This window comes from Styela clava, chromosome 4 (genome assembly GCF_964204865.1).
Source record: "Styela clava chromosome 4, kaStyClav1.hap1.2, whole genome shotgun sequence".
NCBI classification, from domain to species: Eukaryota; Metazoa; Chordata; class Ascidiacea; order Stolidobranchia; family Styelidae; genus Styela; species Styela clava.
Genome location: NC_135253.1, coordinates 17,471,451 through 17,498,185, shown reverse-complemented (window position 1 = coordinate 17,498,185; position 26,735 = coordinate 17,471,451). Strand labels below are relative to the sequence as shown.

Below are 26,735 nucleotides of genomic sequence, written 5' to 3'. Positions count from 1 at the left end.
AATGACTGAGTTGAAAGGCGCCCGCCCATTTATGTGGTTTTGCCTGAATGTTAAATTAATCGAATTTGAATGTTTGAAATGGCATTTTATGACATTTCAGAGCCATGTCTTGCTTATGATAAATTGGAAATCTACTACGTGCCATTCAGTTTAAACTTTTTTTTTCTTATTTAAGACTCATATCAGCATCTTCATAATTTGCAAAGCTAATTAAGATAAAGGTCGGGAAAACACAAAGGGAAACCAAAAAAAATGTAAAACGCCTGTGTTATTTTTGAGATGTGACGCATTTGCGTGACATTATCAAAGTAGTAATATCACGACCCTTATTAAGGGGTCATACGCCACACGTTGCGAACCGGAAGTGAATACAGGTTGCGTACGGGTTTTGGACGTAAATATGACGCTCATTTGTAGAGTTTGGACAGAGATTAAGGAGTAAACAGGTTTCGTATGAAACGGAAAAGATTGTTATATATTGCTTCGATATATCATGATGAATTCATTTTAGTGGTCGCTTCCAGAGAGTATTCTAGATTTATAAATGTTTGCCTGTACTCATTTTACTATAAAACCATATATATTGTTTAAGCCATAGTAAAATGTCAATTTGATAGCAGCAATGTAAACATATAGACTACAATGACTTAGCAATATAATCAACCAAAGATATGTTTTTTGAATGTTTATATATATTTTTTGAATGTTTGTGATATTTTTTCAATGCTTGCTACGGTTTTTATTATTTCATCTTTAAATTTTAACGAAAAATATTTCGCAATAAATAGCGAAGGATTCAATTTGAGATTTCACATAAAATATATGTACGAAGGAAAAAGAGTCATGCCAAAATATAGAGCTGATAAAAAAATGTAGCCACATGTCTCTAACGAACGCCTGCCCGTTAAGTTTATAACAATATAAGTTTCATTATGTATGTTGTAATCGACATAAGAATTTTTGTTTTATAAAAATATGCTGAAACTTTATTTTTTTATTCGCCCTATTACTTTACCTTTTACTAATACCATTCTACTCACATTGAAAGATTATATATTGAGAATTGCTTAAATTAAACTAATTACTGTGACAGCGACAAAAATCAAAATGGTAACTGCAGATCAGAATGGATTGAATGGAAAACAGTTAGATGACGTGCATCCTGTCACAACTTCAGATCCCAGTCCTCCCGATGGCTCTGGTTCGTCTGTAGAAAATGAAAATGACCAGAGAATTACTGAAACGGAATCATCAGACGCCGGCGCTTTACTTTATGGCATAGAAGATACGCCAGCATGGTATATGTGCATTTTGCTTGGATTCCAGGTACTCTATTTGTCTATTTGTTGTTCTTCAACACGCTGAATCGTAAAGAATCGTCCCTCCCGTACTAAGTGGTTCAGAACAACAAAATCTATTTTCAAATTAGTTTATCATCGCCAACATATATATCTGTAGCGCAAGGGATAAGGCGCGTAAAGACAGCCCTGAAAATAACTAGAATCGAGAAAATACTAAGATGCGTTTCGTTGTCTCGTATTTAAATTCAACGCTTTTAACAGTGATAGTTCTAATAAAGTAATTTATTTTTATACTCATTTATTATCTGAACCCTTATTGATGATTTTTTTCAGCATTATTTGACAATGTTTGGTTCAACAGTTGCTGTTCCTCTCATTCTTGCGGGACCACTTGGAATTGATAATGATAACGTGGCTAAAGGACAATTGATAAGCACAATATTCTTTGCATCTGGCATTGCCACGTTGTTACAAAGCTTTTTGGGAACAAGGTAAGGTGTATCTAACAAAATCTACAAAATTCATAGCTGACTGATTGAATTTAGGGTATTAAATTTAGGGCGTCTTCCTTCCCTCAGAAAAGCCATTTTTTACATTCTGTACTCAAAGATTGTATTAGGCCTTAGGGGGGAGGGGGGCTCCCGAAGCGGACATCGGAATGTAATATGTGTACTAGGTTAGGGTTAGGCCATAATTTTAGGTATAAATACTACGGAAGGCTCTTGGCTAGTCTTCGAACTGAAAATAGGACTAAAATAAGGAAAATTGGAAAAAAATTATCGCCTAACCCTAACCTGTTACCCATGTTACGTTCCGATGTCCGCCATCTTGGTTCGCATACTTCGGGAGCACCAAAGGTATATAATTTGTGAGAGAATTAAATAAAGCAAATTTAAATGAAAATGTAATTCCTGACGTTTAATTTTATTTTTGTTATTTATAAATTAAATATAATCTACGAATAAAGATCTTGAAATAACGAGAAATACAAAACACCACGTGTTGTCAGTAATTTATTTAATTGTACAATATTTAAATGATTTATGAATAGAAGATTATCAGTAAATACTACTTGAATGATTGAATTAGCCTAATTTGGATCATTTGGTTTGCTATTACACATAAGCCCGGGACACTTAATTAGCATAAGACGACAATCAGTTGTATCTTGCACGTAGTGTTCTGGGAAAGGTGTGAACTCAGGCTGGACCTGACATAAATCAATGTAAATTGTTTTGTACATCGTAAACTTGTACGCCGTCCAATTATTTTAGACTGTACATTTTAGTTATTTCGACTCACTTGATTGAAAATAATTGCAATAATACTCATCCTAATCAATCGTGAATATTTTCAGGTTGCCGATCGTTCAAGGTGCCGCCTTTTCTTTCTTAACACCCACAATCGCCATTTTTCAATCAATTTCGGACATACCGCTAAATATCGTAAATGCAACAAACGAAACAAACAGTACTTTGGAAGAGCCGTTGTCAAACCCAGCATGGAAAATAAGAATGTGTGAAGTAAGAGTTATAATACAATCGTGCTATTCGTATGTTGCTTCGTTAAATAGTCGATACTATCTCCGTCGCAACTGAAAATGTCAAACAAAAAGTCCAGTTGACGTGAGCGCCATAAGACTTGTGAAATCGTTGCATAGCCATACAGTGTGATGAACAGGGCAATGTCGTTATGATCATTACGAGGTGAATAATGAGGTTGTCTGCACACATATATGTCAAATCTTATACAACGTGGCGGGTAAACAGGTTTACCACCAATTTTATCAATCAATTTTGACATTTATATTTCTATATTCTTAAATACCATAGTAATACTTGATCTGAGATTGGAAATTGAGATTGACTACTTTACAGGTTCAAGGTGCGATCATGATTGCTGCATGTACCCAGATTTTACTCGGTATGACAGGTTTAATAGGGTTTGTGATGTCACACATTGGGCCACTAACTATTGCTCCAACTGTAGCGATGGTTGGATTGTCACTATTCGGTGCGGCTGGATCGTTTGCTGGAACTCAATGGGGAATAGCATTTCTGTGAGTGAGCAGTAATAATGTATTTTATATTACAAAGCACACGCTGGAAATTGCTCTATCAAGAATAACACCAAAGTACCCAAAAAGTTATTATAACACTGTTTAAAAAATCTAAATTGAACAACAATTTTTATTGCCTTTGCGGTGCACAATTCTATATATTGTTTATGTACTTATGTCAAATAATTTTAATTTTTGAATTTTTCTACAAAGAGTTTTGTCTTTTTTGTCTGCAATACATTATTGATCATTCATGAAGATACCTAGAAATTGACTCAAATGTTGTTCAAAAGTATGATGAATTTTTAGGATAATTAAACGCACAAAGATTTTGTGTGATTTATATTTAGTTTAAAATGTCTAGTCAATTTTCTGTATTCCTTCAATTAAATATTTCCTCTTTATTTAGGACGATAACTTTCATTATTCTGTTTTCTCAACATTTGCGAAACGTGGAAGTTCCTTTGTTTTATTACACAAGAGTTGATGGATGGAAGAATATAAAAGTCAAAATATTTACTTTATTTCCGGTAAGCTGAAGGATTTAAACACGTTTAAAATTTAAAACTCTTGGGTAAGCCCCAATTCAATGGAATACGAATGGGTACTCCCGTAGTGTGTGTACCAGGTTAGGGTTAGGCGATAATTTTATTCCGTTTTTTCTTATTTTAGTTCTATTACGAGTTCAGAGACTGTCTGTGTTAGCCAAGTTAATATAGCCCCTGTCCATAGATTTCAGTCCCGGACCTTCTTAAGTATGCGCACCAGGATTGCGTACAACCTGAATCAGGTTGTGTACCAGGTTAGGGTTCAGGTTATGCGACATCTTGGTGCGCATACTTCAGGAGTACCTTAGTCCCTTTACACAACTTGATGTAAAATAGACGAACAAAATTAGTTATCTCCATATTAGTACACACACTTCTGGAGCGCCATGCTATGCATTACGTCACTCATTTGAATATGAATTTACTTCGTTGAAACAATTTTTATAAAGTACAGTATTGTGAAATGCCACGAGTTTGGTTTATCTTTTGAAAAGAGAAGCAACGATTTAGTTATATGCTACTGTAGTTGAATTTTTACCTCTTTAGGTTATTTTGGCTGTTCTCCTGGCCTGGATGTTCTGCGCGATACTTACAGCAGCAAATGTGTTTCCTGCAAATGTCGATGAATACGGGTATAAAGCCAGAACAGATATAAGATCCGCTGTACTTAACGAGGCAGCTTGGTTTCGAGTCCCATATCCAGGCAAGTAAAATGAGAGTAAAACGTTATTTATGTGGATTATGAATGATCAAAGATATCCGAAGCATACCGTGATATAGAGAGAACGAGATAACGCACATTACTCAGCTTCAAAAAATATTATTTAGGCGACACTTTTAAATTTTGACTTTCCTTATATATAAGGTCGCAATCACGCAACCATTCATTTTTGGAATTCTTATTTAACATTGTGGGCGCGTTTTGATTGTGATGGATTGAGAACATAAACCTGATTTTTACTGAATGTAATACCAATGATGCCATGGTCAAATCTATTTCGTTATCAGTTTAATAACAAATTCTTGCGCGTTTACTAAAATTTGAGTTCACAATAATTTTAGGAAAAAAGGCATCATCTGCCAATATTGATGTCAAAATCAGGAAACAATATGGATTTATTTTTTTAAGCCATTACATGTCAACATTGTTGTGGCATAATTGAACTCATGTTAAAAAGTCATTGTCCCTATTTTCGGAAGCATTGAGATGTACCTTGAGGTTTGCACGTCCTTGTCTGTCTTGCTTAAATGCAGACGTGTGACAGCTGGAGCCTTCAAACTTTTCTTTAAATATCTCTCTCGTCCGACCACATGTACAATTTTTTCTTAAAATAATTCATTGTCGTAGTATCCATGACCGGTAAATTATCAATTTGTGAACCCATGCATGTTGTTTCATTTCAATTCGTCAAAAATACCTATCTACTAAATAATTGGTAATTCAGCTATTATTTGCAAATTTGAATCATCTGACTATTAATTACTATAAAATTAATTTGGTAAATTTTAGGTCAATGGGGTTTACCAACAGTCTCAGTGTCAGCTGTGTTGGGAATGATCAGTGGAGTGTTGGCATCAGTTATTGAATCAGTTGGTGATTACTACGCTTGTGCCAGGATTTGTCGTATTTCCTCCCCTCCTAATCACGCAGTTAACAGGTTTGAAATTTTTGATTGATCCAACTTGATTTGTTGGAACGGTTCGTCTCAGTATTTATTATTTTATAAATTTTGCATTGGATTTCTGAAATACTTATTTTTTTAACAATCAGATATAAGGCGATGCATTTCTAATATTTAATATTGGAAATTGTTTATTCACGCGAGAAATATTTTATTGCAACAAAAATAATCGGTACTCCCGAAGTATGTGAACCGAGATGGCGGACACCGGAACGTATTATGTGTACCAGATTAGGGTTATGCCATAATTTTAGGTACAAATACTAAAGGAGTCTTCTGGCTAGTCCCCGAACTCATAATAGAACTAAAAAAGGGAAAATTGGAATAAAATTATGGCCTGACCCTAACCGGGTTCCGGTGTCCGCCATCTTGGTTCACATACTTCGGGAGTGCCAAGTAATCAGCAATGAAAATGAAGATTTGAGGATTTCAATTCGATTTTTCTTACTTTCTGTTTGTTGTTAACGATGATCCCAACTATTTCATTCTTTCTTACCAAAACAGTGTTTATGATCTTACTAAATGATCTCATCCTGCACAGTGTAAAAAATTCTAACGAATTTGAAAATACCTTTGATGGGCACATAAAAGCAAGTCACACGTTTGAGAACTAATTGCTATTACTAGCATAACCTAAGATTCAATTTTGTTTATTTAGCCATTTTATCTATTTCTCTTTACTTTCAGAGGTATATTTATGGAAGGAATTGGTTGTATAATTGCTGGCGCACTCGGAACAGGAAATGGTACAACGTCATATAGCGAAAATATTGGAGCAATCGGAATTACAAAGGTAATAATGGTTGTATACTTCCGGAATTACTCAGTTCAACAACAACTCCAAACAAAGAGCAACAGAAACTTCGAGTTAAATTTTGTTTGCTACTGAAAATCTAAAAGTGATAACCATATATCGATAGATCTAAAATCTTGCATTTCGATCTTGCGTTAAGAGAGATATCATAGATTGGTTAAGATAAGATCCAGTTTAATATGTATCACGTTTTTATTTCTATGCATTGATCTCATGGAGTGTGTCATATCGTTTATTTATTACTAGTTGTTTATGTATTGTTCCGTTGAATAAATCTGACACCACTAATTAGAAATTCTTCATTTTTCGAATTTTACAACAGTTGTACATATTCGTAATAAATTCTATGTAATAACATAAGGCAAAACCTAAATAAATTCACGAGTAATGCTTTGGCAAATTTTTAGGTTGCAAGTCGGCGTGTTATCCAATTCGGAGCAGTTATTATGCTTATTCTTGCTGTAATAGGAAAATTCGGAGCTTTATTTGTTACTATTCCCGACCCAGTTGTTGGTGAGTAATATAAATTCTACAAATAATTAGGAACGGTTGCAACGAATAAATAAATTTTGATTCTCGCGACAAGTGACTTTCAACTAGTTTGTTCTGAATAGTTTCGCGTAAAGTAGTCTGCCTATATTTTTCATATACAAAGCAATAACTGCCTTTCTCATCCTTGAATAATGGTTACTGAGAGGAATAGATAACGATTCGGCGCTCCGGAAGTACGTGTACCAATATGGAGGTAACTAATTTTGTTCGCCTATTTTACATCAAGTTGTGTATAGAGACGGAAACCAATGAGTAGAGGGTATGTATATTCACACAAACAGTCTAACACAAACAGTCCCCGACTTGTAATAGAACTAAAATAAGGAAAATCGAAATTATGGCCCAATCCTAACCTGGTACACATACTACGGGAGTACCAAAGATTCGATTCAAATCTTCAATTTTTGTGGTAAGCCCATAATAAACCTTTCTTATTCCTGAACCTAGTTGCGTATGGAAGATCACGATCAGGATGTAATTTACTCAGGAATAACGACAGCGCTCACAATTTTCGATCTATCTATCGCACGTCTTGCGTCTTCTACCGCTCTTTTTGCATTTATTATCGTTTACGTTCTTTCCGGTAATTGACAAGTCTGCACTTAAGATACAGCAAACATCTGCAACATTTAACGGTGCTACTTTAAGTACATTAATTTTTCTCGTGCTTTTTTTTTCTGATTCAGGTGGAATGTTTTGTGTAATGTTCGGGATGATTACGGCAGTTGGATTGTCCAGTCTTCAGTTTGTTGACTTGAACTCTTCCAGGAATCTGCTCGTCATCGGTTTCTCAATAATTATCGGGCTCGCACTTCCAAACTGGGTGTCATCTAATGAAAATTTACTAGATACAGGTAACTTCAAATTTTATTCTGTATCGGCTCGTCTGACATGCAAAAATGGTGCAAAATGCCGTATTTTTTAAAAAACTATATATGCCTGAGACTTCGTTCAAAAAACTAGCCAAATATTCAATATAATAGATGATAAATATATTTTTGAAATAATAAGATTTTATAATATTGAGGTTGGAGTCCAGTAACTAATATCAATTCGATAAAAAACACGGGTCCCATTTCATAATAAAATAAAGTTATAATTTTCTTTGCAGGCATAGTCGAACTGAATCAAGTTGTCCTTGTTTTACTCAAGACTGGAATGTTTATTTCTGGACTTGTTGCATTCATACTTGACAACACAATACCAGGTAACTTTCAATGCTTCATGCGGTCATTTATAAAATATTGCACCAATTTTTTTCAACAAGTTTTATTTTACTCCACTGTCTGATATCAACCCTGATATTAATATATTTCGGTGTTATGAACGAATTATTGAATTAAGTGGAATGTCTAACGTTTGATTTAGATTAGACAGTGAAACTTACAAAATCAGTATTGAATATCACAATACATAAAACCGGGTTATAGTCATAACAAAAAAATATTTTCCAAATAAATCATCATATTGTTTTACAGATATTTATTAAATTTCACATATTTATCTGTTAAAATATTAGGATGGATGTTGTGGCTTTTTTGCGCAACCAACAGACAAATCTATTTTCTATACCAATAGATGGAAAAGTCACTAAAAAGCAATAGAAGACTGATATTTTCTGCGAGTCCGAATATTTTACCATCAATTGTGTTAGTTTTTATAATGCGCGTGAACACGTTCATATGCATACATTATACTTCTTTTGACATTCGATCGGGTTTTTGCTGACATCGCAGTGCCCAGATTAGTCACATTTAACCTCCGTGATCACATATTCAAGCATTGCTCTCGTGTTTTTTTTTTATTTCCTCACTTACTTTTTATTACAATGACTTACTATGTTTGACAGGAACTGACGAAGAAAGAGGAATATTAAAATGGAAACAAAGAACAAATGCGTTAACTGGCGATGTTGTCGAAGAAGACAGGAAAGAAGAATACGATTTACCAGGTTTGTGCTGAATGATTTGTCTCTGTTCGCCTTCCCGATGAGAATAGTTATAATTTATATATTTTTAAGTAACTATTGGTTTCCTAAAAGTATTCTATTCTATCATTACTATTTATTTGTTGCTTTATGAGCTAATTGCTTTTCTGGATTAATCAAAATCGCACATTGAAACGGAGGAACTATATTAAATAATTGTAATTTTGTTTCAGGTCCATGCAGTCAAAGATTGTATGCTGTCAATGCGTTTAGATATGTCCCAATTTGCCCTTCATTTCGTAAATCCCGTCAAGAAAATCTTCAAACAAGTATCAGATATTCTAAAAAAACTGGAACAAATAAGGAAAAAACTCAATTTGCCGTTGTGGATACTGAGTCCACGGTCTAGGAAAAGTATATGCCTAATGAAAATGGATACATTACTCAGCTTTGTGGTACACGCGATGGAAACATTTTTCCATTCCAAAAAATATAAAAAGTGTATGAACAATGTTTACACGTGATGAACACAATAAGACTTGAAGGTACATCAGTTTTGTTATATTCTGGCATCGAAGTACTCGGTAAATCTGTTTAAAAGAATAATTGACTGATCGGCGTATCATTTGGTGATCGATCACGGGACAGTGTAATGGGACAATTTTCAAAAACTCTGTAAGTTCTAAATTTATCTACATTCAATGTGTAAGCACGCCATTAGGCCGGATTTACAAATGAAATAATTTTTTGTACAATTCTATTTCCATATGGATTTCTTCAATTTAGAAATAAAGTGCAAGTTCATAGTGCTCTTGAAAAATATTTCATAATTGTACAGTTTTTAATAGAATCTTTATAGTCGTGATAATAGGTAACTGAAAACAAAAAACCGTTTGTGCCCAATAATAATTATTCAGCAATAAAACATCGTGAATTTAATTTTATTTTTTTGAATTTTTTATTTAGCACTGGTCACTTTTTTTTCTTGTTCGATTAATAGTTCCATTCGATTTTTCGGTATTGTTTGACATTTAAATTCAAGTTCACTGCATTTTCCTTCTTTTTATGTACATTTGACTTTTTAATTTAAAAAAAAATAAAAATTAATGGAAATATTTAATGTTCATTTAAAATGATAGTAATAGACAACATGTAAGTATTCCACTTTCCAATCATTAGAAGTATATGATAATTCCTCGAATTGCCCAACAGCATTACATCATCTTAAACTTTAAAAACTCATGATTTTTCGGAAATCGGCTATAGGTGGATACAATACCATTACAATATTTCCAATGCTATTCGTAGGAGAATTATACTGTATAGTAGTTGCCTTTTTTGGCTCAGACGAAATCTGCCGTCTATTTGCCTGGTAAATAAACTGCTAGCTTTGAAATATTTTATTTAAAAAAGAAGTGTAAAATTCCGAGAATGATTCATTTATAAATACAGAAAACTGAAACGATGACAAAATTTATCAGCCAGCTAGACTGATGCATTTTAATCTTTTTAAATAACACCCATATTTATATATATATATATATTAACAATGAAATGAGAAGTACCCACTTGTATACATATTCAGACACGATACTTTTTGCTAAAACGCTTACTTTTTTTCATATTTCTGTTCACTTCTGAATATAGGTATCCAAAATTTCATTTGTTACACGTTACGTTATGTAAAGATATAGTTTAATACGTCAAAGGACTAGAAGTAACTTAGGTCTTTAGTCTGTGAAAGCTTCAAGAGATTTTACCGTTTTCCCCCAATTGATAATCTTTTACGCGGCCTCTCATTCAATGTAGACTGTTGTATCTCGCAATCCTTACGTTTGATTTCATTTACTATATATATATAAGTTGTGTTACAAAGGCGATCTTTGAACAATCAAATTAACATTCAGAATATTACGTCCTATTGAGTTTGAAGCGATACATATATATCTTCCGCTGTCACTAGATTCTGCGTTGTTCAGTAAAAACGCACCATTATTGGCAATGAAGTATTTTGGACGCCGTGAATTCCCGCGAAATGTTGCCTGAAAATGAAAGTAAAAATATGTTGAATTGTTATTTTGAAGAAGCAACGCATTGTTTATACTTGCCAAACAAGTTGCAACGAATGTTGATGCAATTGATTTATTTATAGTTCACAAATCATAAAGCCTAAGGACCCATCATACAGTTAATATCTATATCTGACCTGATTTGCTTGCATTTTAGAGTTGTCAGGTAAAATCCACTTGAAACTTGGCGTGGGGTACCCACTAGCGGCACATGAAAGTATTATACTTTGTCCACTAGCCACTCGTCTTGTTCCCTGTCTTTGGCCAATAAAGCGAGGAGGATACGATGTTAGCTGGAATAAAATAAAAACTCGTAAAATTTCCAACATAGCGTATGTTGTATTATATATTGGTATCCTTAGAAGTGTGATGTTTACATTGACAAATATGACAAGGTAGATTGATGATATAAAAACCAAATTCAAGCAATTAACACGAAACTAAACTAGTTACTAGTACATGGCCAACAAAATTATGAATACACCACCTTAAGTTTTTACAATTGACGACGTGCGTTAGGATCGAGGTATCTACAAATGCCTAACAGTTTTCATTTTCAGTTATACATCACCGGTTTGAATTGTGTGAGATAATTATGGGCAAGAGGCTTTCTGAGATCCTCGTCGCTGTAGGGTAGTTTACATAACCGCTGGTCGGCTACGGCTTCTCCCACCTTTAAGTCAATGCATCCGAAAAGAATAACTGGCTATCTATTCCCATACCCGACATGGATCAGTAACCTGATGAAAGGTCCGAGGATCGCTATTGGTCAAGTCTTCCTATCATTTTTCCTCTAACCCGGGATCAATTTAAAAATCCTATTTTATCCAATCCAATTCATAACGTGATAATAGTTGCGCTTACTTGTATTCGGACCAATTTCGATTTCTCACCGGCAACGTTGACAGCCTTACATTTATAGGATCCAGCATCTTTAGGTAGAATGTTAGCTATATGCAATGTTGAATCCTTACGAACGGAGATCCTACAAGAAGATAAATCTTTAATTAAATTCAAAATACGAATGACTTAAACTCTAATTGTGACAATTTCAAACGAGTTAATTCCATTTAATCATCCATTGTTTAACTTCAAATTCAATCTAGCCAAATCTGGACCTGCTGTTAGGTTAGATTTGTATGTCACAGTTTCAAATGAACTGTGAATTCATTAGACATATTGAAAAAAACAATAATATACAAATGACTATCCATTACCTTGCATGTTGATCTCCCTCGTTTAAAAGTTGTCCACCAGGAGTTTCCCAAGTAATACGAGGTTTTGGTTTACCCTTTGCTGAACACCTAACAGTAACTGATGTTTTGTATCCCGCTCCAATGTACTGATGTTGGCTACCGAGTATTCTAGGTCTCTGAGCTACAAGATTGAGTGTGATTTGAGTGAGATGTTCAACGCTGTAAGATAGAAGAATTATGTTATAAATATATATGTTCCACAGTGAATTTATCTACCGTCATAACATGATAAGTTTAGTGGTCTTTTAAGTGGTACGTACTTATGTAGAGTTCTAAAAATATTCACCTCCGGAAATTTCGCCGTAGAAAATCTCGCCGCAGGAAATTTCACTGCATAGAAAAAATTGCCATATGAATCATCGCCGCACGGGCACTTAGCTGTGAAACAAGTATTTCTGGTAGCATGAAAAATCGCATTTTTCATGCGAGAAATTTCCTGCGGCGAATTTCCCAGACACGTTTATGTAGTTTGAAAACCACGAAATCCAATCATTAGCACCATACATCAATCGAGTCGCAACAAGTAAATGTAACTTTAACTCGTTCTGAGCTCCAACACAATGAAGTCAGTTGTTGCTAACAACTTTGACGTCATAGAATGGGAGAAAATAATAAAAACATACTTACTTGTCCGCAATTTCCATTGCATAACATTCATAAAATCCTTCATCTTTGGCATCGAGGGTTCGAAGTAAGAGAGATCCGTTCATGTGAACGAACTGTCTCATGTCTGACGAGAATGTTTTATGTGGTCGAGTGAGTACCTTACCTAAAACAACGGATAAAGAAAGTATATGTATTGTTGTAATTCCATGATTATAGGAGCTCTTACGTGTCAATCATAAGAATCAAAAAGTCGCAGTATTTAACGTCAGAGATGAGAAATGGAAGAACGAGAGTTACTGATGTAGAGAGAAACAGAGCAGTTTTTGCAATAACCGTTATATTTATTATCAAATCTGACAAACCAAATATTTTACCGGATGGGAGTGTCCATGTGAATGACCACAATGACGACTGCTGTTGATCATATCCAGGCGGCAAACAAGGTAATACAGCGTTACCTTCATATTCTGCATGTAACGTTGATCTGTATATATGGAAAAAGAGTAATAAAAAATGCAAACATTTTTGAATTTTCACATTTTTGTCATATGCTCAGTGCTTGAATTATCATAACGCCATGTTACAAATAACAATGAACAACGTGAATTCGATGATAAAAACGTTACAATTAATTAAAAGAGTTGGAGCTTTTACCTGTTTGCACAATAAAAGAATATGAATGCTTAAATATCTACGGTTGCGAACGCCGTCCTAAACTAGTCTTCCTGGCAGAGATAGAAAGTGCCATCGCTCTGAAGATTTCCCAATAAATTATTTTTCAAGTACTCGTATGGCCGGGTTTAATAACTGTCTCGTTTCACGAGTAAGCCCTTTAACTAGAATATAGCGTACTAAAACAAATTGCATTTGTTGTAAAAGCAGTTTAGACAGAAATCTGTCTCTATCTCTTGTCATTACTTGAACTTACTAAATAGATTAAAAATTGATTCTTGTAAACTTTTGATAACGGTACCTCACTCTTAAGATAATATTTGTTTAAAAATACTATAACAATGCATAACTTACGAGAATTTATATAAGATACTTTCACTGCTAATTGGAAGCTCAAAAGTGAAATCGTCCCCTACGCTCGGCTGCTCGTTATTGGTGTTTTGCATCGGATTCGATGTATTTTCTGCCAATTTTACTGATTTCAAAGCGTTTTGATTAAGTGATAAAGACAGATTAGTTGCCGAAATCGTTTTGTTGACAAAACTAGCAGCAAGTCTCAGCTTATTGAAAGGGTTTTGAAGAAGGTTGTTGCCAGGTGGTCGGAAATGCACTCGTTGTCTCCTTCTTGTAGATTTAACTGAATGTTTTTCACCTTCAAGCATAGAATCTATTCCCATGCCAATATCCGATTTATTTTTTTGCCTTTCATAGTAAAACTTGTTTTCTTCGTCGAGTGTAGGTTTGCTTATTCTAAGAGTAGAATCCAGGTCAAAATTTGGTTGTTTGGATCTGACTGCCTTGCTGAATGATTGGGGGTTTTCATGTTCCTCAGATGATGTCTTAATCAACATTAAAGGGGTTGAATCTCTTGTATGAATATCGCGGACGCTTGCGGTAAAGTCTTCCTGCAAATCAATGTCAGAGTCATTCTCGCTTTCCTGAGAGGACAGTGTGTTGGCACCGGAGATATTTGCTGTTGCAATTTTAGCACTGGGCTCCACAGTGGAATTCACTTGTGCCATTGTTTGTTCAGATGAGAACGCTTTATCTGACGGTTGTTTAACTAAGTTAGTCGGATTCGACAAGTTCAACACATTGGATGAATCTGGCATTTGAGATGAAAATCGGACTAATTGAGTCGGATCTTCGTCTTTTGAGGAATGTTCGGAAAGCAATATCATGTCAAAATTTGGGTCCGCCGTTGGTTTCTGTGTAATAGGTTTCGGAGAATACTTCCTATGCGTTCTGTTCCTCGCAGTAATTACGATAGGACGCGGTATGTAATCAGCAGGAGTATCCAGGAAATGAGATCGTTTTGGTGATGTCAATCGTGCGTTCTCCACAGTTGGCGGTACATCGGTTCCCACACTAGGTGTCGTAATCACGTCGTCCGAATTTCCATCTGTTTCATGTGGATGACTAGATTGGGATTTTGGAATCAAAGTTGTAATAATATTCCGTATTGTTGGGTTGGTTTGGTTTTTAGATTCTGCCGCCGATAAATTGTCAGGCGATCTTTCTAGAGTCAAATTTACAATTAACTCCGACGATCCTGATTCGTTTTTGGCAATACATCGATAGAATCCTAAAAAAATTGTTACCAATAATAAGAGCGTCGCAATCATTCGCCAGAATATTATCAACGCCATGCCCTTGACTCGGTAATCACCTGTTGCCCGTTCATGTCACCACTTCAAATATATATATATATATATATAGTTAATTATGAACGTATAAGTTTTGTCTAAATCTTGAAATGCAATAAATTGAATATGATCAAAGTTCACAATAAGATTTTGCTTAGTACATTTGATCAGTCTGGTCACGAATTCATCAAAACTTTGAACAAACCTTGAAATGGCAAAGTAACTTCTCGCAATATTAACTTTGAGTCGTCAAGTTGAATTTTTCCTTCAACGTCCGAATTTGTTAGATTATTTGGGAAATACCATCCGTATCTGGAGAAATAAAAACTATTTGCCTAATGTGAAAAAAAAATTGACGTCATAGATTAGGTAATGTGGCTGGTTAGAGTTGTCTAATGGTATCTATGGTAGTTCAGTGTCATTGATAGTTGATAGTTGATCTCTGATTCACTATGTCAATAATCGTTTTGACTTTATATTTTTAGAATTAATCTTGATCTTCCCTTTTATATAATGTCAACAAATTTATTTTAGTTGGCATCCGAAATAGCCAGCACGACCTCTTGATGTAAATATGAAGTTTTCCAGATCTTATATTGGTGAAAAAATAAAAAATTACTTAGGTGATGACATTCCTGTTACATTGCAATCTAATTCAACTCGATCTCCTTCGTTTGCTACCACTAGTAAAAATATGGCAGGCTTAAGCTTCGGGGTTTTATTCGATGGAAGCATGTTGTTTGAATGAATATTTTCAGCTAACTTCGGCAACAACAGCACAGGTGGAATGACCGGGTCCGTTATTTCATCTGTTAGTAATCAAACAGTGACAGTGTAACGGAGTAGAGATAATTGCTTGGAAATAGCAAAAACAAAACATTTAGGTAACAAGTCTGGCAGTGGCAACCTCTTTTTTCATTCTCGTTGCAATTTATAATAGTGAATCTTTAGCCACCATGGAATATGTGAAAGATTGTCTAACAACAGTTAAATAACATTCTATCAAACAGTTTACTGAAAAGCTCATGTTTCAATTTCATGTCCTTAATTGACAATTTTTCTATCTATGTACATCCGTCAATTGTGCGGCCTTTGAGGAAAAGATGTGCTAATAACCAACATAACGTTAAAGACAAAATGACAATATTTTTGGTTTATTTTACTTTGTAACTTCCCCTATTTGTAACGTCAGAATAAATAAAATATATGATTTATGGCAGTTTGTAAGTGTAAGCAAATCCTCACTTTCGGAAACAACTTCAACAGTTTCTATATGCTGATCATCCGTTGTTTTTATGCCCACATATACAGAGTACTCAGCTATACCCGCAATATTTGCTGCTATAAATCTGAAAAAATGACGGAGATGCATTTAAAATGTGCACTGTATTTAAATTTGAAAAAGTTTTCTGTTAAACTCATTTTGAGCATCAACAGTAACTGCAGTTCATCATTTTTGTACACTTACTGGGAATTCGCTACTTCATCCTGTATTTGTTTCCAGCTTCCTTAAGTAAGATTTTTTGTTTAGGACAGTTCACATGCCACAGGCATTAGGTTCTAAAATACTCAAGTTATATTGCCCCATGCGCTACAAATAATCTCATTACTCACAATTAGTTATGATAGGTATATAACTATATATATATATATATATATATAATAAAGAGCATATTGTCTGAAAAAATGAAATATAAATTTATCATTTGCCAACCTGTACAACCCTTCGTGAGATTTCTGAAAATTGTATATTTCAATTCCTCCATTTTGATTTGTTCGCACTCCACTTTGACGAACTCTTCTGTCACTGGTTATCAGCTGATTGGAAGGAGTTATCCAAGCAAACTTACTCTCCGGAGATGCCTGTTTATATCATGTCGAACATATGAATTTAATTAATGGCATTGATTATATAGTTTGGTATGGATGAAATAATATATATATATACGACACGAGCAGTTTCATTAGTTTAGAACAGGGGTTGGCAACATTCGGCCCGCGGGCAGGGTCCGGCCCGCGACGAGATTTTGACCGGCCCGCTGACTGTATCCAACCACACTCTGTAATGTGGTCCGACGCATCATTCCTGAAAGTTGCCGATCGCTCTACTCTGACCGCACTGTCAGAGCGAGCTGGTGAAATAAACAATTGCCTCAGTGAACAAACATGGACCTTTCCCCGACCTTTGACCCCCGAAAAGTTCTTTCTATACTTTACCATTGCAAAATTTTCGGGGCGCATTTCAGAGTGTTTTCGCAAGTTGGCGCCTGTAAAATGAGGTATGTGTTTCAAACCATCATTATGATTCATCGCATACAACAATCAGTTTTTCAAAAGTACCGATAAAGAATTTAGCCCAGTCTATCACATCTATTTCTACACTAATTTTTTATTACTGCAATTAAATTAAAACTCGTAAGAAGACAGAGTGATCATTGAATTATATGATATATATTTAAATTTTCAAAACACAACTGAAATCTGACGAATAGAGTTCAAAAACGAGGTAATGTTTACGACCACGCCTGAAAATCTCTCCGAGGGAGAAAAGTGTCTGAGCGGATGCGAAAAGGTGACATTGTTACGTCACTTTTGCACCTTGCTGATTGGCCAATGTCACGAAGTAAACAAGGAAGTTGATGCTCGGGGAAAGGTCCATTGCGTTAGCACACTTATTGAACAACAAAGCAGAGAGCGTTGTAAACATTCCCCACTACTGTTATATTTAGATTCTAAACATGATTAGATTTTATATTAGGTTTTATTAACCATGGAATACCCAAGAAACGTAAAGTTGACAGAGTGTCGAGATTTAACAAAGATTGGATACCGAAGTACTATTACAAAGGTTGGCAACAAAGCAGTATATTTACTGTGTGGTCAAAGTGTTGCGGTATTAAAAGAGTAGGCCTACAACATTAGTCGTCATTATGTAACGAAACGTGGAAACTATGGCAATAAATCATCAGCAGTGGAACGGCAAACTAGAGCAACAGAACTGGACAGAAAACTTGCTAGGGAGCAGACTGTTTTTTAAACGCGATTTATAATTTTCTTTCGTGCATTAGCGAATAAATATGTGATTAAGACATTGAATACTATTCATGTAATAATCCGGCCCGCCGAGGCCTTCCTTTTTCCCACATCTAGCCCGCCGACTAAAGAAGTTGCCCACTCCTGGTTTAGAATCTGGTACCAATGCAATGAACAGTTCTCGGAGAATTCGCATTAAAAATACATCATTCAATCTATGCTAAATTTAAACCAAAGAGGATTTCTGTTGTCAGTTTGCATGTGAACTCTAGTTAATTCGGAACTAAAATAAAGACTATGGCCAGGGATGCTATAACGTCCTTATTTTTGAGGTTTGTCCTCAGTTTGAAGGTCTTTGTCTCAGAAAATATTCTTGTCTGTCTATATTTTTTTAAAAAAAGTTCTTATTTTGACATGTGTCGTTCATTTTTTTTTCATTCTTACACCGGGCACTTAAATTGGTCAATTCTGATTTGCTATAAATGATATTAGAACCCCACTGATTCCGCATTCATGGCGTGATAACAGAAAATTAATCACAACAACGACAAAACAATAGCCTACCGGCAAAGATCAGTTTGTGTAATTTGAATCAAAATACTTTGGTGAATGAAAGCTTTGCAGTTGACTAGTTGAATTATTTATGGCATAAATACATTTGTTTATAACATTTCGTTCTTCGTTACCTTATTATGTTCGATGTCCTTATTTTTGGGTTCATATCTATGGTCTTTTGTTTACTATGAATGCTTTACATCAAAAAGTAATTCGTGGTATAAAACTAGTATCTAGAGGTCCACCTCCGAGAAATTGAAACTTCACTATAAAATTAATTGATGTTGCACAACGAGTTATCATCATACAAATGATAATGAGATATGAAATTACCTCAATCGGAAATCGGAATGAGAAATTTCCATTCCACTCAACTGTTTCAAGCTGAAGTTGATTAGTATGAAATCGGACATTTGGTATCCCACTATCTGTAAGTGATAAAAAGAATACGATATTGTATATTTGAAGACGATGGCAACAATAAAAAGAAAATTTGAGAAGCAGGCATAAATTGAGTTGATATTCCACGAAATTTATATTGTTGTATTTAATTGCGAATTTCTACAAAACCAGGGAAAAAGTTTGTATGTTTAGGTTTGGGCTAAAAACCTAAGAATCAAAAATGATACAGTCCATTCTGTTGACAATGTTTCAATATCTCCGTATTGACTTAGTAGTAGGTGAGTCTAAAGCTCTCGTTAGGCAAAGAGAACTTATTTCAAAATTATTTAGATAATAAGCTTCTGGTATATTTTTAAGAATGTTAAAGTTACCTTTAAATCTTGGCGAAACGTAGAGTTTCAAAGTTGCAATTTCATTTGCAACAGAAGATTTGTGTTCTGTCGAGAGAGATTTTGAAGATTCAAGTTCGGTCGCTGTGGCAATGCACCGATAAAGTCCAGCATCCGTTATTTCGGGATTGCGTAGAATCAATTTACCGGATTTAGTCACCGTGACTTTGTCAGTCGTTTCGCCGGAGTGGATTAACTTTCCATTCGGTAACACCTTAAGTATAAGACCAAAATAAACTGAAAATTCAATTAAACTCGAAGTGTACCTCTATCATCTTTTTTGACTAGAAATTTCAGCAAGTTCACAACGAACGGGTACAACGTTTGGTTAACGGCATCTATACTTATATTAAATACCAATCCAAATTAACTTGTTTCCTTCCCTGAGGTAATATTTCTTGTTGACAATATTAGAAAAAGACGGAGAACTACTGTTTCAATTACGGCACAATCTTGGTATGTTTGGTTATCTGTTGTCATATTGTTGTATTTGTATTTATGTCATTACTGTATTCGTCTATGTAGATCACTACGCCATGTCATGGTGTCCGAATATAAGTCTCAGTATTGCTGTATTTTACGCAAAGGTAGATCATTCAGTAGGTACTATTTTACATACTGCGCGCACAACTTATTATGTCTGATTGTATATCGTAGTGTTACAATTATCGCCCATATGAAAAGATAATAAATGTAAAACTATTTATATGTGTGCTTCTAGTATTGAAGCTTACCCAGTCAACTTTTGGTTTCGGATTACCAACTGTTTTGCATTTTAATATTGCTGTTCGTCCTTCCAGTGCTATCTCAACGTTAATGATAGCCGGATTTGGCTGTTTTATCAACACCCATGGTCGTTTTATTAATTCCATGGAATCCGTGGCTGTGTGAACATGGGTGAACGAAGTATAGTATTGAACGTTTATCTTTCTTTTCTGGAATGGGAAAAAAGATTTTCGACGAATAGGGAATCAAAGCGTATCTAAATGGTAGATATTTACATTGATATTACTATTTTAACTGAATATCAAATCAGCAAAGCATGTGATGGAAGCTAAATCACACAATTTAGATCCATTGATCCTCAAGTATAGGATGCCGAATGGAATAAAAAAAGATCACTAAAAAACACGGATATGATTATCTTTAACAAGTTATTTAATTTGTGAAATCCAACCACAATTTGATCAATATATATTTGTTTTGAGTGATTTTAGAGATTGTTTGCATTTTTGATTAAAAAATAGAGAATCAAGAAAAAAACAAACATATATTTCTGGAATTACTAGTGAAAGAGCGTTAGATCTATGATCAATGACAATCTTATAACTATATATATTTTATTAGTTCTCATATTTGTCTTGGAAATGGAACTATTCTTTATTAAATCTAATTCGATAAGACCCAATAACCGCGAAACTATTCCATAAAATCAACATGATTTGAACTAAAATTTTGTATAGTAATTTATGCGTAAGAGATATATGGAGTGACCCAAATAAAACGGAACCAAGGTCATTTGAAAATTAGTTTTTTGGGTCATCCAGTGGAAGTGCGGAATATTAGCGTACAAAGTTAATAAATACTTGTAGTTAACAAAAATATTTAATACTGCACAACCTCGACGCTCATATTTCTTGATTGAAACGTCACTCTGGCGTGTTGATATAAAGGAAATTCAGCAACATTTGATATGCTTGCAGTTGTCAAAGGAATTGCTGGAATAGCCGACATATTTGCGACCTATATGTAAATGTAATGTAAAATATATATATGAAGTCAAAACAATCCCATTGTTCATTCTTTCTTATCCGGAGCATACACGTTGGAGCAGTTTACCAGATATGTAAATATAATTGCAAAATAGCATTCCGACTCTTTATCAAACGAATACATATTTGACAACAATGTATCATCCTATGATATTCATTCAAAATCAAGTTGAGGTATTTCAAAAAGAGTATGAGCAAAAAAAACTTTCAAAATTTATTCTAACATGGCACTTTGTCGATTCGTTTTAATACTAGATGAAGATATGCTTTCAGAAACCCTTATTAAATAACATATCATTAGCCGACGCAAAGGGATTCACGACACGACCATGTAATATCACTTGGCTTATTGTCGAGACAAATCGTCATCTATAATTTATATGTATATTCGTGAAGTGGCCTTACCGAAATTGAGTATGCACGTTGATTATTTAGAGTTGATTTTTGATATCTTTTCCTTCTTTCAGTCAGTAGCATCTCCTTGTCTAGATATGAAGTTATTATTTTGTTCAGTATCGTTGGGTTTTCTGGGTATTCAATATCGCATTGCAGGTGTGCAGTAAATGTAGCAGAATATGATTTTGTGAAATTTGTGCTGTCTGGTTCCGCCCGACTTGAATTCTGAATAAAAACGAAACGAAAACGAATTGAAGCTAACAAAGCAGGCTTCAAATTGGATTTTTTGAAAGCGGTGAAGTTCAAACTACTACCACTTTCAATCACTTTTGTTTTTGTTTCTCAAACAAAAAAATAGATCCGATATCTTTGACTATAACTGTAGCTAACTAAAAATAAGTCATGTCAAAATGAACTTTCTCCGTAGCGTACATGAATGTATCACATGAATAGAATTATGATGTTTAGGAAATAATAATTTTTATTTATTTGTTTTAGTTGAGATGTTTGTGTTAATTATAATAAATTCATTGCTTTTTGATTAATTAAGCATAGTTTTAAGTTTATCGATGATTGAGTAAAATATAATCAAGGTAAAACCTAAATTTATCCTTGTAGATAGTTTACCATAGAGCGTCCATTTTCCGTCACAGTTACCACTGGAACATCAGAGAAATTGCATTTGGCAAGAAGTACAGATCTTCTATGACTATCCAGTCTTATGTTTATACGTGTTGAGGTTAAACCGCTGCATCGAAACAGTAAATTTTCTGAAAAGGCAAATTGTAATATTTTTGTTCAAAAAGCGGTTGGTTTGGAAATTTGTTGCTATGACAACCGAGGTGAATCCAGACATAGGTCTAGCTTGCATCCAAAGATGAAACATGGTCATGTTATATACTATAGAGTTGGCATGAAGACCCCTTAAGTTATAGTATGTTGAAGAGTTCCAGACACAGTTTTGACAAGACCATGCCAATTTGTGTTGCATTACGCTTTTATCGTTTCATTGGATAATAGGCAAAATTTGAATATATATAATACATATTTTTTAATAGCATAAGGTGTTATGTTCAGTGACTCTAGTATATCCAGTGATTTCAATAACGGGTTCTTTTTTACTGAACTCACTAACAACAGGTTCCACAATTCCAGAAAATCATGTAGATCTTATAGCTCTAAAAACAAATCGGGTTCGCTGATTACCGCTACATTCCAAAAGCATTCCCTGAATACCACCAGTGTTTATATCCAGAGAACCTTGACATTTATATCAAAAGGAAATAAAAACTCAATTTATATTCAATTAAAAATATATTGAAAAACAAATAAAGTTACAGCAAACCGTTTTTCAGATCAATTTCTTTCAAATTGAATCTCCTTTTCAAAGGTTCGTCATTACTCCAGTCCTGTGCAGAATATAATCGCGGAGGTTCACACGTGAAATTACCAGCATGTACGTTCTCTAGTTTTTCTCCTTTTAGATGTAAAGGAGAATTGCACATTGCACATTCTAATGGTAATGTGGTTCTCCACGAATTTCTTTTGCATCTGAAATATAATTCTTTTTAATCCATAGCTTCAAGTACAAAGACATTAAACATGGCTGTTCACAGATATCAATCTACCATCGAGTACAATCTTGTACAATGGCGTCAAAAAGATTATTAAAAATGACACGTTTCAGACTTAAAAGGTGATCGTGAAAACTTCTCTTCTACTTCTTCTTTTTACGAAATTGTAGGACCAGTTTTAATTCCCATAATCCCAATGGCTTAAGATGGGTTTATAAAGACGCCTTCAAATTTTTACAAATAATGTCAAAATTGATAGTTTTGTGAAGACGCTGAAAAGTCGAAGTCACTGGTTGAAAATCCCGGCTCAACTACTTTAAAATTACAACTAGATTCACCGCACGTCGTCCGCAAGAATGACGTTTCATGACGGTATAAATACACGTTCACTTAAGCTGAAAATTCAATGTAAGAAACAATCTTTAAAAATCGCCGAGTTGGGTTGAATTTATCAAATCACGTACGCGACTTTGAACTCAGGTTTATCTGATTCTAAGCCATATGCGATCTTAAACTAATCTCTTGTGGAAAAATCAATCACATCCATGAGGGACAAAAACAACATCCTGGTACACTGAGCACGCGGTTTGTGGTCGAATTCGCAGACTGACGAGCGACTAATGGTGCAATGTGACAGCTTGCGATCAATGACAAAGACGATCTGACGAAAACTTAGAAAAAATGGCAAGACAGCAAAAATTCGAATTTGCTGCTTTGAGATATGTTTTTATCTTACAAACAATTGATATTTGGTTTGATATAGACAACAACAAGACTTTCATACTGATAACATCAACCCATTATTTAACTGGGTTAATTTGATTACCTGCCAATATTTGGGTACACAATATATTAACAAAATACAATAAACTGGTTGCAGAAACACAGTTGCTTCAGCTTTAAGAAACGTTCACTATCGCTCAATGACTTAAAGATGCAAACTATGGGCAACCCTGATGAGTTATGTAACGGAATGAATTAATACATTTCAACCCTATAGTATATAATGAGACACCAGATGAAATACTATATATGAAAACGAAAGTTAAATCACATACTTGTATTTATTTTTATCCTGAATCCACGATTTCATCCATTTCGCTTCACACGTACAATCCCACAAATTGCTGTGTAAGTATACTGATTGAAGCACAATCATGTGGTCAAATAAATGCCGCGGAAGAAGAGTGAAATTATTCTTTGCAAGATATAAATACTCAATACTCGAATATCTAAATTGTTAGGGTATATTAAAATGCATCAGAGAAGCGTGTAAAGCAAAAACACTAAAATAATGTATATTTTGATTTTTCAAAAAACATCAAAATCAGACAGGCAACTGCCTAAAAATATGAAGCAGGAAGTAGCCTGCAAAGACACGGGAATATGAGGCATTCAGCAAAAAGTACTTACAGTAAATCTTAATATGGTATATACAGGGTCGTCGCTAGAAAAACAGAAAATTTGAAAAGTCAGATGAGATCACGAATAAAATGCGTATAGGTATAGGTCGAATTGGAACAATATTCCACAAATTAATATTCAAAACGTTACACGAGCTTATACTTCTAGGTTAAGACACGGTTCTGAAGTGCACGGACGACATTTTGAGCATCTATGAGTGTAATGTAACATGTGCCTTTAAAAAACTTGGTAAAAGTTATTCTTTGTAAAAATGAGTAGCCATTTGACAAATTTTTTGTTTTTCTAGCGACCACCCTGCATATTTATTTCAGAAAACACTCTTACTTGAAAAATCGTTGGAATTCAATCGTCACAAAAACATCACTCTGTAATCTTGATAATCTGTTACCATCCAGTTGTAATAGTTTTAAACTTACAAGTCCACGAAATGCGAGTGGATGTATAAATGTTAGGTGATTGTTATCAAGAGATAGTCGTTGAAGATTCAATAAACCTTGAAATGTGCTTTTACGAATTCCTGAAAATTCAGATTGAAATAACGGGGATTTGTATTGTATTTCAAGAAGATATTCTCAACATGCGCATCAAAAATATGTATATAATAGGATAGGAATTACATATTTATCCAGGGGGAGAGGAAAGCCGATAAGACGGCTCAAACATATGGTGAACCACGGCCTCTCGCCCGATTACCAGTCCATGTCGGGTATATGGGATTAGTTAACTAGTTTTTTGTTTTCGGAAATATGGACTTGATGGTGGAGAAAGCCGTAACTGACCAGCGATTACGTGAACCCCCCTGCGACGACGAGGAGTCCAGAAATCCTCTCGCACATATTTTATATTTGTATGATATTTATTTATATTATATATATAATATTTATAGAGGTTGAGGGAAGATTCTAGATATGAAAGCATTAGAAATTTGTAATGTTTTACCTGCGAGCTTGTTCCAACTCAGTCTTAAGACTTCAAGCTTGAACATTTCAGAGAACAATCCATTTGCAAGAATCCTAATATTGTTGCTGTTGAGATACAATGATCGCAAATTGATTCCAAATTTGATCAACGAACGTGGACGTAAATTTGTCAATCTGTTATATGCAACATTAAGTTTTCTAACGCTTTGTGGAATATCCTTCGGCAAGTGGGTTAAAAATTTAAAAGTGCAATGTACTTCGTGCGGCAGACGACAAGTGCATTTGTTTGGGCAGTCATCGTTATCACCTTGTACATTGTCTCGCTCGTTTTCCAATCGATAGCGGTTCACCCAGGTTTGCCGCCGGTGACGATCGTAATCTTCTGCTGTTGTCTCGATTTTATCGTCACTGTCAAACCAGTTTTCACCAAAATAACCGTTGTCAATAGCCATTGGATCGAATTCCAACTCCCATGACTCTTGTTGCATCGCAACATTTTCAAAAATAAACAACAGTATCAAGACAGATTTGAACATATTGAAAGCTATTAAGATGGCATCTGATAAAAACCAATTATTCGTGATCAAACTCACAAAATCACTCGGGAATGCTAGTCAGGAAAATCGCTACAACCCAGTGAAAGTTTCACTAAAGTTACACTTTTTTATCTAATAAAATCAAAATTTCAATACCATGAAATTAAAAAAGAAATGCTCAACTTTCCGCGAAAGATATTCTGAAATTTTTAAGAATTCACATCAAAATGATAAAAAAATATTCATAATATAAAAAAAAATTTAACACTGCATATATTTTTTATCCAAGTTATACATGCATAACTCCGAACCTATGTTGCAGGTAGTATATTTTCAGCGAGGGTGCTTTGATTGGTACTCCCGTAGTATGTGTACCAGGTTAGGGTTAGGGCATAATTTTATTTTCCCCTATTTTAGTTATATTACAAGTTTGGGGACTGTCTGTGTCAGCCAAGTAAATATACCCCCTTCTAAAAGGTTTCAGTCTCTTTACACAACTTGATGTGAAATAGGCGAACAAAATTAGTTAACTCCATATTGGTACACATACTTCTGGAGCGCCCTTTGATTTATGTATAAAGATAAGGCGACAACAGGCATG

The 26,735-nt window shown here is 34.5% G+C and overlaps 2 protein-coding genes across 3 annotated transcripts; one reads left to right on the top strand and one right to left on the bottom strand.

Moving 5' to 3' along the window:
* The first annotated feature begins 1,051 nt into the window (after nt 1-1,051).
* LOC120327139 (solute carrier family 23 member 1-like) lies at nt 1,052-10,163 on the top strand. Its single transcript, XM_039393541.2, has 13 exons — nt 1,052-1,326; nt 1,635-1,792; nt 2,659-2,824; nt 3,179-3,360; nt 3,770-3,890; nt 4,455-4,611; nt 5,419-5,566; nt 6,278-6,383; nt 6,812-6,917; nt 7,643-7,810; nt 8,068-8,163; nt 8,806-8,907; nt 9,117-10,163. Exons 1-13 carry the CDS (start codon nt 1,108-1,110, stop codon nt 9,290-9,292), a joined length of 1,905 nt encoding a protein of 634 aa, XP_039249475.1. The 5' UTR covers nt 1,052-1,107; the 3' UTR covers nt 9,293-10,163.
* Nucleotides 10,164-10,268: 105 nt separating this feature from the next.
* LOC120326547 (uncharacterized) lies at nt 10,269-26,243 on the bottom strand. Of its 2 annotated transcripts, none has more exons than XM_078111797.1 (21): nt 25,618-26,243; nt 25,003-25,195; nt 24,312-24,380; nt 23,025-23,230; nt 22,307-22,449; nt 21,689-21,904; nt 21,132-21,254; nt 20,246-20,446; nt 19,494-19,725; nt 19,054-19,148; nt 16,847-16,995; nt 16,378-16,481; nt 15,752-15,941; nt 15,338-15,444; nt 13,841-15,071; nt 13,189-13,298; nt 12,836-12,977; nt 12,170-12,367; nt 11,817-11,937; nt 11,090-11,245; nt 10,269-10,925 (listed from the first exon to the last, which is right to left on the bottom strand). In XM_078111797.1, the coding sequence occupies exons 1-21, from the start codon at nt 26,132-26,134 to the stop codon at nt 10,752-10,754; spliced, it is 4,677 nt and encodes a 1,558-aa protein (XP_077967923.1). In that variant the 5' UTR covers nt 26,135-26,243; the 3' UTR covers nt 10,269-10,751. The 2 variants fall into 2 exon arrangements, with proteins under 2 accessions (XP_077967923.1, XP_077967922.1); XM_078111796.1 differs by having other exon boundaries at nt 24,312-24,485; nt 25,618-26,242.
* Nucleotides 26,244-26,735: the final 492 nt, after the last annotated feature.